Below are 15,264 nucleotides of genomic sequence, written 5' to 3' on the forward strand. Positions count from 1 at the left end.
AAATTAAATATTTAAATTAGGATAATTAAATTCTCTTTATCCACCATGTTACATTAATAGGACACGGCTTAATAGTGATTCAGCAAATAAAGACTCTACACATGAGAAAATAATTTTTTGGACAAACAACTTTTTCTGTGGACCCATTAATCATGGATTCGGAAATGAAACCGTCAAACTTGTATATACCTATATATATGAGAGGCGTTTCCCTTCGGTGTACACTGGTTTATTATATAGTTACCAAATAATGAAACAATTCTTGTCAAGAATGGAGTGGCCTAGTTTTGTGAAAGCTTTGCTGTGGGGTTTACTTGTGTTTCTTCAATTTCATCAGCACAGAGGCTGCTTTCATGAAGAGAGGATTGCTCTGCTTGAGCTGAAGGCGTTTCTGAAATCCAATATTATTTATGCAGATGTTCTTCCCTCATGGATGGACGACGCAAAGAGTGATTGTTGTCGTTGGGAGAGGGTCACGTGCAACTCCACCAACTCTCACGTCATCAACCTTTCCCTCTACAACTTAAACCATGATCCTCATTACTATGAAACTAGTCACTATTATAAATTTTCAGAAAGTTATGATGAGAACCGTTGGTTGCTAAACGTGTCAATGTTGGTGCCATTGAAGGAGCTAAAAAGTCTTAATCTATCCGCCAATTCAATTGGTGGTTGCCTACCAAATGAAGGTATGTTCTCTCCCGCCCCTCTGCTTTTCCTTTCTTATGCATACATACCACCGACCCCCTCCATAAAAAACGGGGGCAGATCGAAGAATTATATTATGAACGTCTTTATTCTATCTAATCCCCTCCACCCAAAAAGAAATAAAAAGCGAAAAGATTTCCTTGAGCCCTTTTGTTCTCTTGGGTGATAAAATTAAGAATTGCAGGGGTTGGATTTACCTCTTTAATTACAAATATTAATTTATAAAGTTTTATAATTGGTATTTTCTGTTGAATCACGGCTGTCCCGCGTGATTCTGAATTATATTAATAATTACAGCCAGGGGTCGGACCTTCTTCAGCCTTGGAGTTGGAGTATACACATATATATTGTCAGTCTGAATGGTTAAGCATCACATTTTACTGATGTTGTTGTCTGTGAATTTGATAGTGCTTGGATAAATTCCACTCCAAGAGGGACCATATTGATGGAAAAAAAGTGAAAGACCTCCAGAAAAATAAAATGAGATCAGGAGGCCTTTTGACAAGTTACAGGTCTCTTTTTTACAATAAAGCTATATATGTGGTTACAATGTCATAAAGACAATACAAAAATCTTATAATCAAGTCATATTTATAACTTCAACATTCACTAACTCATGTCTAAACTTCAGTTATAGAATATATTTGCTCCAAACAGACTCAATCTAATACATAGGTAGCTCATATTCCTAACTTTGATTTTCTCGGTCATGGGAGCAAAATCCTCACACCGAAACTAATCCTCTTCGACTCAAAGGTCAAGATAAAAACTTTCACTCCAGAGATTGCTCATGAAAGTATATCTAAGGAGAAGTCAAACACTTATTCAAAAAAAATAAAAAAGCCAGCAAACAGCTACAACAGCAGGGGCAAGGGAGGCGAAGCGCACTGGCCGGCGTGTGATGGACGAGATGGAGATGTTTTACGCCAATGGGCAGCTGAGGAGCCAGGGAGCACGGTGGGCCGACACGTGGTTGAGCGAAACCAGTTAAGTAGACTAGATCTAGATTTGAAAAACTAGATCTAAAGCCCAATTGATTATGGGGAGGAGAAGAGCAGTGCAGCATGGTGGAGGACGGATGGAGGCAGGGCAGCATAAGCTAAGGGGAGAGGGAGGAAAGAAGAGGGGAGTAGGGGGGAGGGGAAAGGAGGAAGCAAGAGCTCCCTCCTCCCCACAGGGTTTTTAACGTTGAAGTTGTTAAAAAATTAAAATTAAAACATATAACCTTGAAGTTATTATAAAAATAAAATTTCCTACTTCGCTCTCCTCCTATCCTTTTTCTGTATTTTCCTTCACCCTCTACACTTCCAAGTAAACCATTGGATAATTTCCATGTTAAGTAAATCCACAATACTTAAAATGAAATGAAAGCCATATAATGTAAAACTTGATTACTATTGCATTCCATTAGACGAATGGTCATGGGTTGTTACACATATACGTACTGAAGTCTGAAGGAATGCATGTATTGTATGAATATTTTAGAAGTATAGTACAAGAATTATGTAGTGAACAAACGCCGTTGACAATTAGCAACATTTTTTTAATTAATTTTCCTCATTCAACCAGTAACTTTTTCTTTTTCACTTTTGTAGGATTTGAGAAGATGTCAAGCTTAAGGAATCTGAGAATTCTAGACCTTGGTTATAACTACTTTGATAATACTAGTATTCCACAGTCTTTGGGTGCAGTGACATCGCTTGAAACTTTGATTCTTACTAATAATAAGTTGCAAGGATACTTTCCTGCTCAAGGCGATTTCTTCTATCTTATATCTTATGAGAGGATTTATAGTTTGATACATTGATTCCACTTGGTTCTTACTAATTTTCATTTATCTTTAATTTGAAATGCAGAGTTAATTGCATTGAGAAACTTGAACAAGCTAGATATAAGCTGGAATTACTATAATGGTTCCCTACCACTGCAAGGCAAGTTTTCTGTCATGGAGAGAGTAGTTTAACCGCGGGTTAGACGCATCAATCATAAGGTTCAAGAGCATGAATATCAATTTGAATGGATCACTCCGAAAATTTTTATCGAGTTGCTTTTGAAATTTTTGTATTGAAGCATATATATATATATGATGGAATTCTTTTTTGGTCTTCCAATAATGTTCTTCCAGGTTTTGAAAGGCTAGTACTACTTCGCAATTGGAGATATTGAACCTTGGTTATAGCATTATAGCATCTTTAAGTGGACTTAGGTCCCTTAACGCATTGAGTCTTGCAAGGAATTCTTTTGAACTTTGGAATACATTGGAAGCTATTCTACTTCTATAGCCGGCATTTTTCCCTTTATATTTATTATTATCATTTCAAATCTCTCTTTAATAGTACTTGTTCCGTGATTATGTTCACCTATTTATTATCTATTGATGGCATGCATGCATGTATTGTAGAATTATTCGTCACGTATAGAGAACAAATTCTGTTGAGGGCACAATTTGATACCTTCCATTGTACTTACTTCTTACTAATTTTCATTCGAATGCACAATTTGACAAGTGCTCTATAACCATAGGTTATAAGCATCAATCATAAGGTTCAAGCTAGAGTATGAAAATCAATTTGAAATTGAATATTTCTATCAAATTAATCTTGAATTTTTTGTGTTGAATCATAAGATGGAGTTCTATTTTGTGTCTTCCAATCATTTTCTTATAGGTTTTGAAAGGCTAGCACTACTTCCAAAATTGGAGATATTGGACCTTGGTCATAATTCCTTTGGTTATAGCATTATACCATTTGTAAGTGGACTTGCGTCCCTTAAGACATTGAGTCTTGAAGGCAATCATTTGGGAAGGTGCAATACAACTACAGGTATCAAATTAATCTTGAATTTTTTGTGTTGAATCATAAGATGGAGTTCTATTTTGTGTCTTCCAATCATTTTCTTATAGGTTTTGAAAGGCTAGCACTACTTCCAAAATTGGAGATATTGGACCTTGGTTATAATTCCTTTGGTTATAGCATTATACCATTTGTAAGTGGACTTGCGTCCCTTAAGACATTGAGTCTTGAAGGCAATCATTTGGGAAGGTGCAATACAACTACAGGTAATCTAATATCGCTTCCCTTTATATTTATGATCATCATTTCAAAGCTTCTTTAATTGTACTTTTTCCGTAATTATTTGGTCACTTCTTTAGTATCTCTTACAAGCGGACTTACATCCCCTAAAGCTGAACATATATTCTTGATTTAAAATAATTATCACGAAATACTAGTGATTATCAAGTGATGTTGTCCAAAAGTTTGAATTGTGCATATCTAGTTAGTAAGCTGTAAAATACTATTTTTCGTCTAAATACTACGAATTGCATACTTGCTTTTTTTTTTTCTTTCTTTTTTCTTTTTAATAGATCTACTACAGGTTTTGAAAGCTTGTCAAGATTGGAGAACCTGGAGACCTTAGATCTTAGTGACAACAATTTAAACAGAAGCATCATAGAATCATTGCCTGCAATCAAATCCCTTAAGAATCTGAATCTTCGATTCAACCTCATAGGAGGACCCTTTCCAATCAAAGGTACATATGTTGATCTTCAGAATTATTTTATAGAAACTGGAAGCAGTTACAATCATATTTGAAATTTTCTTTGTTCTGCTTTATGTAGGAATATCGGCTTTTGAAAACTTGGAGAAGTTGGATTTAAGTTTTAATGAGCTCAATGGCTCCCTGACAATCCAAGGTAATGAGAGGGAGAGACACACACTTAAGTTTTAAATTTTCAATTACTTCATAACCATTTTACACACGTCTTTCATATTTCTATTAAACTACTTATTTATTTTATGACACAAGTCACAATTTTCTCCACCTGCATTCAATCCTTTGTTTTGTTTTTGATTTTTTCAAATTTTTACTACTCAAAGATTTTAGGAAACGTTATATAGATTTCTTCCCCACACAAAATAATGGAAAACTATACCATATTCTTCTTTGTTCCAATTTATACATAAATCTATCTTAATTTTTTTTTTACCAAAAATAGAAAACCACCACATAGGCTATAAAGTTTGCGATCAAAAGAATATAATTTCAATTACAACTGCAAGTGTAGGGTTGGGATGATGTTTATTGTATCTCAATCAATCACTAACATTCAATACAAAAATCCTAAATTGTTAAGGTTCCATATGTTGTTATCAGTATTACAGTTAGTCTACCCTACACGATGACAAATGCAAAATAGAAGCCACCCATGTAGCTCATAGAAGATAATTACAAAAGCAGTGTAAAACATTATGAGATTGCATTGCTACATCGATCCCATTTTGTTGATGTTGACTTGAATCACAACAATTGTTCTTGGATGTCCATCATGTCGGAAATATGCAAAGAAAGTTGTGTGGAGCATGAAATGCATCAGTGTGTTTCCCTACGTGCATTATAATCAACATTACATATCAGTTACGGTTTCTTGTTGACTTTAACACTAGAGTAGCCAAATTTGTTTAAGCTATAAAACGCTATTTTTCTTCTAAACACTGCAAATTGCATAGTTTTGTTTTTAATAGATCTATTACAGGTTTGGAAAGCTTGTCAAGATTGGAGAATTTAGAAACCTTAGATCTTAGTTTCAACGATTTCGACAAAAGCATCATTGAATCATTGAGCGCAATCAAATCCCTTAAGAATTTGAATCTTGCTTGGAATTTTAGGAGAGGATCCTTTCCTGCCAAAGGTATATTGATTTTCCGTATTACTTATAGAAACTTCCAATATTCATGTTTGAAATTTTCTATGTTCTGTTTAACAATGCAGAATTATCAGCTTTTGAAAACTTGGAGAACTTGGATTTGTCTTGGAATAATTTCGATGGCCCCCTAACAATCCAAGGTAATCAGCCAAACTAAAGTTTGAGGGATAAATATAATCTTTGTCCTTGTGGTTTGAAATTTTGACAAATAGCTACCTTAGTGTTTTTTTTTTTTTAAAAAAAATGATTAAACACCCCTTGAGATAAGCACAAAAGACAAATTAGTATCTTCATTTAAAAAAGTTGGTTGAATCCATTAATGTGCTACATCACTGCCATTCACACTGTAACATATGCCACTTTTTTCAATTAAAAAAGAAAGTACTAAAAAGTATTAAAAACAATGAAGCTAAGCAAGCCACTAAGAATATCTTGTTCCATCGGCGAATCATATGCCGTCTAGTTGGAACCTAATATTTTTTTCCCCTCTTTCTCATAGTGCCCAAAAAACTATCTAGATAGTACTCAAAAGCTTTCTAGAATTTTCCAGTCTTCTTGAGAAGCTCCTTATGCTTAATCTCACCATTCCCATTGACTGCGTCAAGCTTAATTTGTTGATTCAATATATATCATCGTGAAATCTGAAAATAAAAATCGAAGCATCGGATCTTCCATGTCTATTGGGATTTTATCAAATGGCCCAATTCATCATCTGAAGTCGTACATATTGAATTGTTCCATTTTCTATAAAAGTCAACTACTTCACTCTCAAGATAAACCATTGTACCATTATAACTCTCATTTCAGCTTTTTTGCTGTGTCAGATGTCATTTGAAGACTCAAGTGGCCTGTTTTCTTCTTTAACAAAACTCCTTTGTCCTTCTCTAATTTTTTTCTTTTCTCTTCGTCTATGCTCTCCCAGCATCATCAGCTCCTTTTCCAATGTCATGGTAAATGTGCATAACAGTTGGGTTTGATTCTTCATTCTGCGTTTTCGAGAACGAGAGTGAATCTTTGTTGGTTTCCTGATGTTCTTTCCTCAAGCCATACCTTGCTTCTGCCGCACTCGCTTCTGGAGCTTTGGTCTCTTCCGCAAATGAATGGTTCGTGGTTTCTTTTGGTTTTTAAATGGCAGCGGTTGCCGGTTGCTGGTTGGACAAACTCGAGGACATAATTTTCTCAAGCATAGTACTTCATTAACGGTCTCCCTTTTAATAGAAGGGTAATAAAGAGAATTACTAATGCAAATAGGACTCTTAAATCATCAACAAATTAAGAAGAAGCAAAATAAAAGAAATAACTTGTATGTGTATGGAGTAACTAACAAATTCTAACTTTTATGTGCGTCTAAACATTATCTTCTAAGGAGGAGAAATGATATTCTAATTTTGATTGCTTCTTTCTTTTCACAATTCTTATTTTTACTTTTAATTAAGTTCTTGTTTTTTTTTTTTTTTTTTTTTTTTTAAAAAAGAAATTTCTGTTTTATTTTCATTTGATATATATTTTTTAATACACTTGTATACGACTGTCATCCTATGTCGCGGTAAAAATCAGCCATTGTAAATTCTTTTTTATGGGTTTCTTGAACTGAATTTGACATCACATCTACAATTACTAGATCTTATTCTAGAACTACAGACACTTTGTGTATAATTGATTAAAATTTACAAGTTTTTGGAGGAAAAATCTGTGATATAGACGTGTAATTAGCGTTTTTTTTTTTTTTTTCCTTAGAGTTCTGTTCGCTTGATCTCCCTTTGATATGTATTGCTCTTGATCCGTCACAAGGATTATTAAACGTTGGGAAAAGGTTAGAAAAACAAAAAGGAAAAAAAAAATTTCAAAGACCAAGAGGATATGAATGGTCTGGATGACCAACGCTTCATTCAAAGGTTATGCTTAGTCTATGCATTCGTATTAATTAGTGAATGAAAGAAAAAATTGGGTTTAGGTGGATGAAAATTAGGGAGAAAATATTTATACGGAGTGAATATGATTCGTTGGGACGATACAACCGTTGAAAAATTGGTGTTAGCCTATAGTTCTGATAACATGACAGAAAACATAATCAAATGGAAAAATAAAGACAAATTAGTATCTGTGTTTAGAAAAGTTGGCCGAATCCATTAATGTGCTGAATCAATACCAATCAAAATGTAACATGTGTCACTTTCAATTAAAAAAAAAAAGTGTTAAAAACAATGAAACTATGAAAGCCACTAAGAATATCTTGTTCCATCGGCGAATCATATGCGGTCAAGCTAGCTAGGATCTAATATCTTCTTCCCCTCATTCTCATAGTGCCCAAAAAAGACTTTGGATAGTACTCAAGCTAGCTTTCAAGGATTTTCCAGTCTTCTTGAGAAGCTCTTGTAACTACTTGTTTAGTTTCTATGACACAACTCACAGTTTGCTCCATACACATTCAAAGGTTTTAGGAAATATTATCTAGATTTCTTCCCCACTCAAAATATTGCAAAATTTTTCTTTGTTTCAATCGATACATTAATTTATTTTAATCACTCACCCTCCAGGCAATAAAAAGCAAATACTTAGAATTTTCTTAACACAGAACTATTCTTAGACCTTTAGATTTTCCATTTTCAATTTTGTCTTCCAATTCCAAAAGTTATGTCCTCCCTCTCCCTCCCATAGGAAGCAAAAGACCTTCGAAAATCTGCATTTAATTTCAATAAAATAAAAACAACAGAAAATTTCAAAATTAATTAAAGATGAATGGTTTTTTGAGAAAACAAATTGAAGTCATTTATAATCTAAGCTCCCAACGGTGAATAATGGTTATTAGGGGTAAATGTAAAATTGGTTGATGTGGTTTGGTGTTTTGTCAATTAGATCTCTAAGTTTTAAATAGTGATTAATTAAACACTCATTGAGTAAGCATTAAAAATAAAAACACAAAAACAAAAACAAAAACAAATAGGTAGAGTGGTTGACAAATCTCTCTCTCTCTCTCTCTCTCTCTCTCGTGTACAAATTGGGTTTCTATCTCTGGCTATATGTACACAATAAAAGTCAACATACATTATCAAATTTGTTCGACATCAAACTAAAATATTGAAGTGTCGGACTTTCCATTTTGATAGGGATTTTTTCAAATGGCCTAGTTAAAATTGTCAGACTTTCCATTTCCATAGGGATTTATCGAACATTGTTTCAAAGGGAGTCATTTTCTACGTGAGAAAAACAAAAAGTTCATATTAAATTGTTGGAAAAAAATATAAAAAAGCTCACTAAACGTTAGCCGTATTACTTTATAGAAACTTCTAAACATGTTTGAAATTTTCTATGTTCTGTTTTATGCATAATTATCGGCTTTTGAAAACTTGGAGAAGTTGGATTTAAGTTGGAATGATTTCTATGGCCCCCTAACAATCCAAGGTAATGAGCGAGACTTAAGTTTGAGCCTTGAGGGATAAATGTATTTTTTGTCCTTGTGGTTTGAAGTTTTAACAAATAACTACCTTAGTTTTTAAAAAGTGATTAAACACACCTTGAAATAATCATAAAAGACAAATTAGTATTTCCATTTAGAAAAGTTGGTCAATCGGTTAATATGCTACATCAGTACCAATTAGAATGTAACATGTGTCACTTGCAATTAAAAAAAAAAAAGAGTACTAGAAAGTATTAAAAACACAAGAAGAAAGGGCCACATAAGGTGTACAAAACCTATAGTAAATTTGAATCATGTAAAAAGAATCTGGTAGGCATGAAAACCCCAATAAAAACAAGTCAAGATTTGTTCAGACGACTTTATTCTTTTGACAGATTTGTGTGTTTATCAACTTTAGGCTTGCTTTGTCAGATGCTATTTGAAGACTCAAGCGGCCTTTTTCTTCTTTAAAATAAGTCAAGATTTGTTCAGACGATTGAATAGCTCCTTTTCCAATCTCATGGTAAACGGGCATAGCAATTCGATTAATTCTTGGTACCCTTGCGCTTACCTGACCGACTAGGACTAGGACTCTTAATTCATTCTAGTAATCGACTAAAAAACATTTGGTAATCTAATTTCAAGGCTAAAATAAGTCGCAATCGAAATATAATTTCGATTTATTATTAGTCGGTATGTCATTTTAAATATTTTATTGACACTATCTCTCTTCACTTGTGGTAGGTTTGTCTAATTTCAGTAGGCTTGAGATTTTAGATTTGAGTGGCAATTCTTTCACCGGAAGTATCTCACCATGTATCGGGGCACTATCTTCTTTAAAGGCTATATCATTAGCTAACAATATGCTCAATGGCTCTTTACCTAAAGGTAAGAATTGACTATAAAATCAAGTGTTTGCAAATTGTTAGTCTTAACTATATAATAAATTATCTACAATTGACTAAAAATGTGAGATAAGGTGAAGGACCATGGTTGATTTAACTCAACACTTGACCATTCACTCTTTTGTTTTGTTTTTTTTTTTTTTTTTTTGAAAAACCCAATATTGAAAACTTGATTTTTCTTGTTGATTCTTAGAGTGGAACATAATTAGGATAGACATTTCTAATGTTATTCCTTTTGACAGATTTGTGCGCACTCAAGAAGCTTCAAGAGCTAGATCTTTATCATAATCTCTTTGAAGGGATCCTTCCTACATGCCTAAATAATTTGACATCTCTTAGATTGTTAGATATATCTAGCAATCAATTCGTTGGAAACGTCTCTTCATATTTGATTGTCATCCCTACATCACTTGAGTACATTGATATCAAATATAACCTTCTTGAGGGCCTATTCTCATTCAGCTTATTGGCTAATCACTCTAAGCTTGAGGCGATTATATTGGCAAGTGGAAACAACAAACTTGAGATAGAAACTGAAAATTCCGCGGATTGGGACCCCTCATTTCAATTGAAGGTTCTTGTACTTCGTCACTGTTATTTGAACAAGCTCACCGGAAATATCCCCAAGTTTCTCTTTCACCAGCGCAAATTGGAAATAATTGATCTATCTCACAATAACTTGAAAGGAAGCTTCCCCATTTGGTTGCTTCAAAACAATACAGGACTGCGAGAGCTAAAGCTTCAAAATAATTCTTTCGTGGGTAAATTTGATTTGCCACTAGATCGATGCAAGAATATTCTGTCTATAGATGTATCAGGCAATCAGTTAGATGGGCAACTTCAAGAAAATTGGGGAAAGACTATTCCATACTTACAATATCTAAATTTGTCCCGAAATCATTTTGAAGGTTATCTTCCGCCATCAATTGGTGACATGAGTAATTTGGAGTTTTTGGACTTGTCCTTCAATAATTTCTCAGGAGAGTTAACACTGAAATTTCTTGCCAATTGCACCTTCTTGACGATTTTGAAGGTATGCAATAATCGCTTTAATGGTGATTTTTTCTCAAAGCATATGAAGCTGATAAATTTACAATTTTTGAAATTAAACGACAATCAGTTCACAGGAACTCTACCAATTTTACCCTCCCAATGGGTTGAACCATGGTATTTGGATATTAGCAACAACAATATGTCAGGAACAATTCCTAGATGGATTGTAAACACGACAAACTTGTCGTATCTTGACATGGGTCACAATTCTTTTGAAGGTCAGATTCCTTGTGGACAGAATTCACTTTACTTATTAGACCTTTCTCATAACTTACTTTCGGGATCTATGCCTTCTTGTTTGAATTTGCCTGCTAGGCACCTACGTTTGCAAGGAAACAAACTTACAGGAGCAATACCGAAAGTTGTTTTAAACTCACGTTCAGCGTCTCTTTTGACGTTGGACCTTAGAGATAACAACTTTTCTGGTAGCATCCCTGATGAAATTGGTGCACTTTCTGGCTTAAGAATACTTTTATTGAGGGGCAATCATTTCAGTGGTAGAATTCCAAGTCAGCTGTGTTGGTTAAATAAGATAGACATAATGGATCTTTCTAAGAATTCTCTTTCTGGAAAAATACCGGATTGCTTTCACAACATATCCTTTGGAAGGACACTTGTTAGTGATCATGCCTATAATTCTAGTGTTGTTATTTTGTTATCCAGACAAATAGCTTCAACATTCCAAAGGCTCATAGAATTGAATAATGAGGAAGATCTCGAGGTGATAGAATATGGTGATCAAGTTGAGATTGAGTTTGTCACAAAATACAGGTCGAACTCATACAGTGGTGATATCCTTGATTACATGTTTGGATTGGATTTGTCATGCAACAAGATAATAGGTAGAATCCCACATGAACTAGGAGAGCTATCTTCACTTCGTGCATTGAACTTGTCTTACAATCATTTGACAAGTTCCATTCCACCAACATTCTCAAATTTGAAGCTATTGGAGAGTTTAGATCTTTCCCACAACAATTTGAGTGGAGAAATTCCTTTAGTATTGATTGATTTGAGCTTTTTAGCAGTGTTCACTGTGGCTTGTAACAACTTATCAGGTAAAGTTCCAGACATGAAAGCACAGTTTGCAACATTTGATAAGAGTAGTTACAAAGGAAATCCATTTCTTTGTGGACAACCATTAGAGAAAAGTTGCACCAGAGAAGACGAATCACATCCATCACCAACAGAATCTTCAAATGCAAGTGAAGGGAAATGGTATGAAGTAGATCTTCAGGTCTTCTTTCCAAGCTTTACCGCATCTTATATTATTTTCTTATTGGGTACAGCTACTGTCCTTTATATTCATCCTCACTGGCAACAACAATGCTTCAATTTAATTCAGGATTTTAAGTATCGATGTTATTATCATATTTTTGATACCTTAAAAAAATTGTCAAACCGTCTATGTCCTTAGATATATTCAGTTTCCATGGACACCTATGGTGGTATTGATGGTAGCTAGGTGTACCTTTGATTATGAATAATGGTTATTGTGCTCTAATATGAGACAAGGTGTTCACATGTATTTGCTTTCTTCTTTATTGTAACTAGCTTATAACCCGCGCAATGCGCGAGATTTTTCATTACAGTTTAATTATAAAATTTAAAAATATTATAATCCTACTTTTCATAATTAGAAAGAATCTCTAATATTGTTGGTCTAGTAATTATTAGATTTCAACACAAATAAAACTCAAAATTATGAACATTTGAAAAAGTACTTAGGCTGTACAAAAAAATATGCGCGTGATTCTTTGTTATAGTTTAATTTCAAAATTCAAACACATCTCTATCAAACTTTTCATTATAGGTTGTAAAAAAATAAATAAAAATAACTATCACGACCTTTTAAATAAAAAGACATACTAAAGGTTATACACCAATATATATTACTCAACATAATGACACACAATCATACTCAGAACATTGTATAAATGTATAAGTCGCATAAAATTTAACTATATATCATAAGGCCTTTAACTTTAATTAGTTTAATTCATATAAATTAAAACATGTTAAAATCTTTGTTCCCATATGTATAGTTTAAAATGAAAAATATAAAGAAAAAAAATAGTGAAAGAAAACTTGGATTGTGATTATCAAAGCATTAATAGAAAGTTAGTAACAATCATAAATATTATTAGTGTTATACTTACTATATTTCATACAAATTATAAAACACATATACTTATGAGCCTTAAAAAAAGTACACAGCAAAATAATAAAAAATATTTTAGTCAACAATGCAATGAAATAATCATCCCACATTATATTCAATTTTAACTATCTCTTAGGTGTTTCGAAGTTCCTTTTTTGTATAATAGTCAAATAAATTTTTGCCTTCTTTTGGTTTCAAAAGCATAAAAAAATTTAAAAAACAAAAAAAAAAAAAACAAAAAGCATAAAAAGTACTTTAAAAAAATTTCTGAAAATCCAGGGAAATTATACAAATAAACAAAAAATCTCATAGGCGAAAAGGCCTCGGGCAAATATCAAATAAGAAGCATGTTATATCGAACAATTAACGATTTTATAAACTAATAAACACTAAGCAAAAATAAGCCCCAAGATGACCGTTGTGATTTCACACTTTGGATTGGACATCGAATATATAATTGCTCGTAAGATGCTAATTATATGTATGCGTGTATGTATATATGTATATTATTAATAAAGATTATTTTTGTTAATGAAATCAAAAATAAATGCCTAATCATTATGTTGAGTAAAAATCTGACAATCCATATAATTAATAATTAATATACAATTATATATTTAAAAACAAAAATAATGAAATGAAATTTTTTTCTATTTTGTTTCTACATCCAATAATTTTCAACTATAACATATAATATTATGTTATATACATATTAAAGTGATTAAACATAATAATAGATTTGTATTATTTGTTTCCTTATTTGATTTTGACATTAATAATATTTAATTTATCGAATAATTTATTTATAGAAAACTCTTCAAATATAATTAAATGACATTAATTACGCTAATTTAATGAAACGATTTTTAAAGTAAAAACCAGTTCACTCTTAAAAAATCGGTTCACAAATTATGCCTTAAAAAACCGGTTTAGCATTAAAATAAAAAGGGTTCACGCCACATGTCGCAATATTAAGGCACTTCTGAGAATTATTCAACTTTTATTCAGAATTAATCTTCTGAGATTAATCTTGTTGTTTTTTATTGTGCAAAATAGTCTATTTTTACAATTTTTGGAATCATTAAAAAAAATAAAAAAAAGAGATTAAGATTTTCAGCCATGCCATTTTTCTTTAAAATGATGATTTCTTTTCATTGTTTTTGAATACCCATATGTTTCCAAACCCATAAATTAGTATTCTTCATGATTCCGAACCAAAACCATGTTATAAATCGGGTTAAAGTGCGAAAATTTGATGAAAAATGAGAAAACCCGTTTTTAAACCCGTTTAGGGCGAGACCTGACCCAGATCCGTTTTCCAGACCCTGTTGAAGTTCCCTACCCGAATGCTGGACGCGTCCAGTACACGCGCCACTTAAAAATAAATAAATCGACCCCACAGCCCTTGTTTTTGCATGGCCGACTTTAGCATCAAAGCAATGTGTCATTTTGGTTTGATGTACATTTATTTATTTATATATACAGTGTTATGCCATTCTGAATTACAAATTTAATGATGGAAAGTGCCTTTTATTGTGCATTAAGAATAGCCACAGCATCTTAAAACACAATGATGTGAAATTTTATAATGGCATTTCATATTGCAATTAAGTTGTCATAGTGATTACTTGGCCCTACAGAGAAGTGATCATTTTATGTGACTTAATTAGAATAAGATAGTAAAAAAGATATTAGAAAAATTGGATACCTAATACCCACAAGTGCGGGATCTATTTTTCTTAAGCATTTATAAAATTTACTAGTCTTATTATGAAGATATACAAACAAATCTTATGCATAATGCGATCTTTACCTACAGCGAGATTTTGATTTGTTTATGAATTTGACATTGGCTGATTCATACTATAGTTTGTGTTTATTTCAAGCGTTGATGCCTATTCTTAGTTATTGTAGCTACTGTTTCATCTGTTTTAAATAATGAAACTTTTCATATTCCATTTTTAAATGGAGATAATTTTTTGGACTAGAAAGACAAAATTCTCTTGACATTAGGGTGCACAGACCTAAATTTTGCATTGCGTGTGGAGGAACCACCCGTGCCCATTGAAACAAGTTCGTTAGTAGAAAAAAACTACATATGAAAAGTGGGAACGGTCAAACTGATTAAGTCTAATGCTCATTAAGTCACATATTAGTAAAAGCATTAAAGGTTCAATTCCTCCAAGTGATAAGGTAAAGGACTACTTAAAGGCCATTGAAAAACAATTTGTTAGTTCTGATAAGGCATTAGCTAGCACTCTAATGAACAAGTTGTCAATTATGAAACATGACAAATCTAGGAATGTGTGTGAGCACATAATGGAGATGAGGGACA

General features: G+C 32.7%; 1 protein-coding gene across 1 annotated transcript; it reads left to right on the forward strand.

Moving 5' to 3' along the window:
* Positions 1-250: 250 nt before the first annotated feature.
* On the forward strand, positions 251-12,185 carry LOC148585040 (receptor-like protein 14). Its single transcript, XM_088517394.1, has 5 exons — positions 251-689; positions 5,243-5,398; positions 9,555-9,698; positions 9,958-10,770; positions 10,915-12,185. Exons 1-5 carry the CDS (start codon positions 251-253, stop codon positions 12,183-12,185), a joined length of 2,823 nt encoding a protein of 940 aa, XP_088373520.1.
* Positions 12,186-15,264: the final 3,079 nt, after the last annotated feature.

This window comes from Corylus avellana, chromosome 6, assembly GCF_965113065.1.
Source record: "Corylus avellana chromosome 6, dhCorAvel1.hap1.2, whole genome shotgun sequence".
Classification (NCBI taxonomy): domain Eukaryota; kingdom Viridiplantae; phylum Streptophyta; class Magnoliopsida; order Fagales; family Betulaceae; genus Corylus; species Corylus avellana.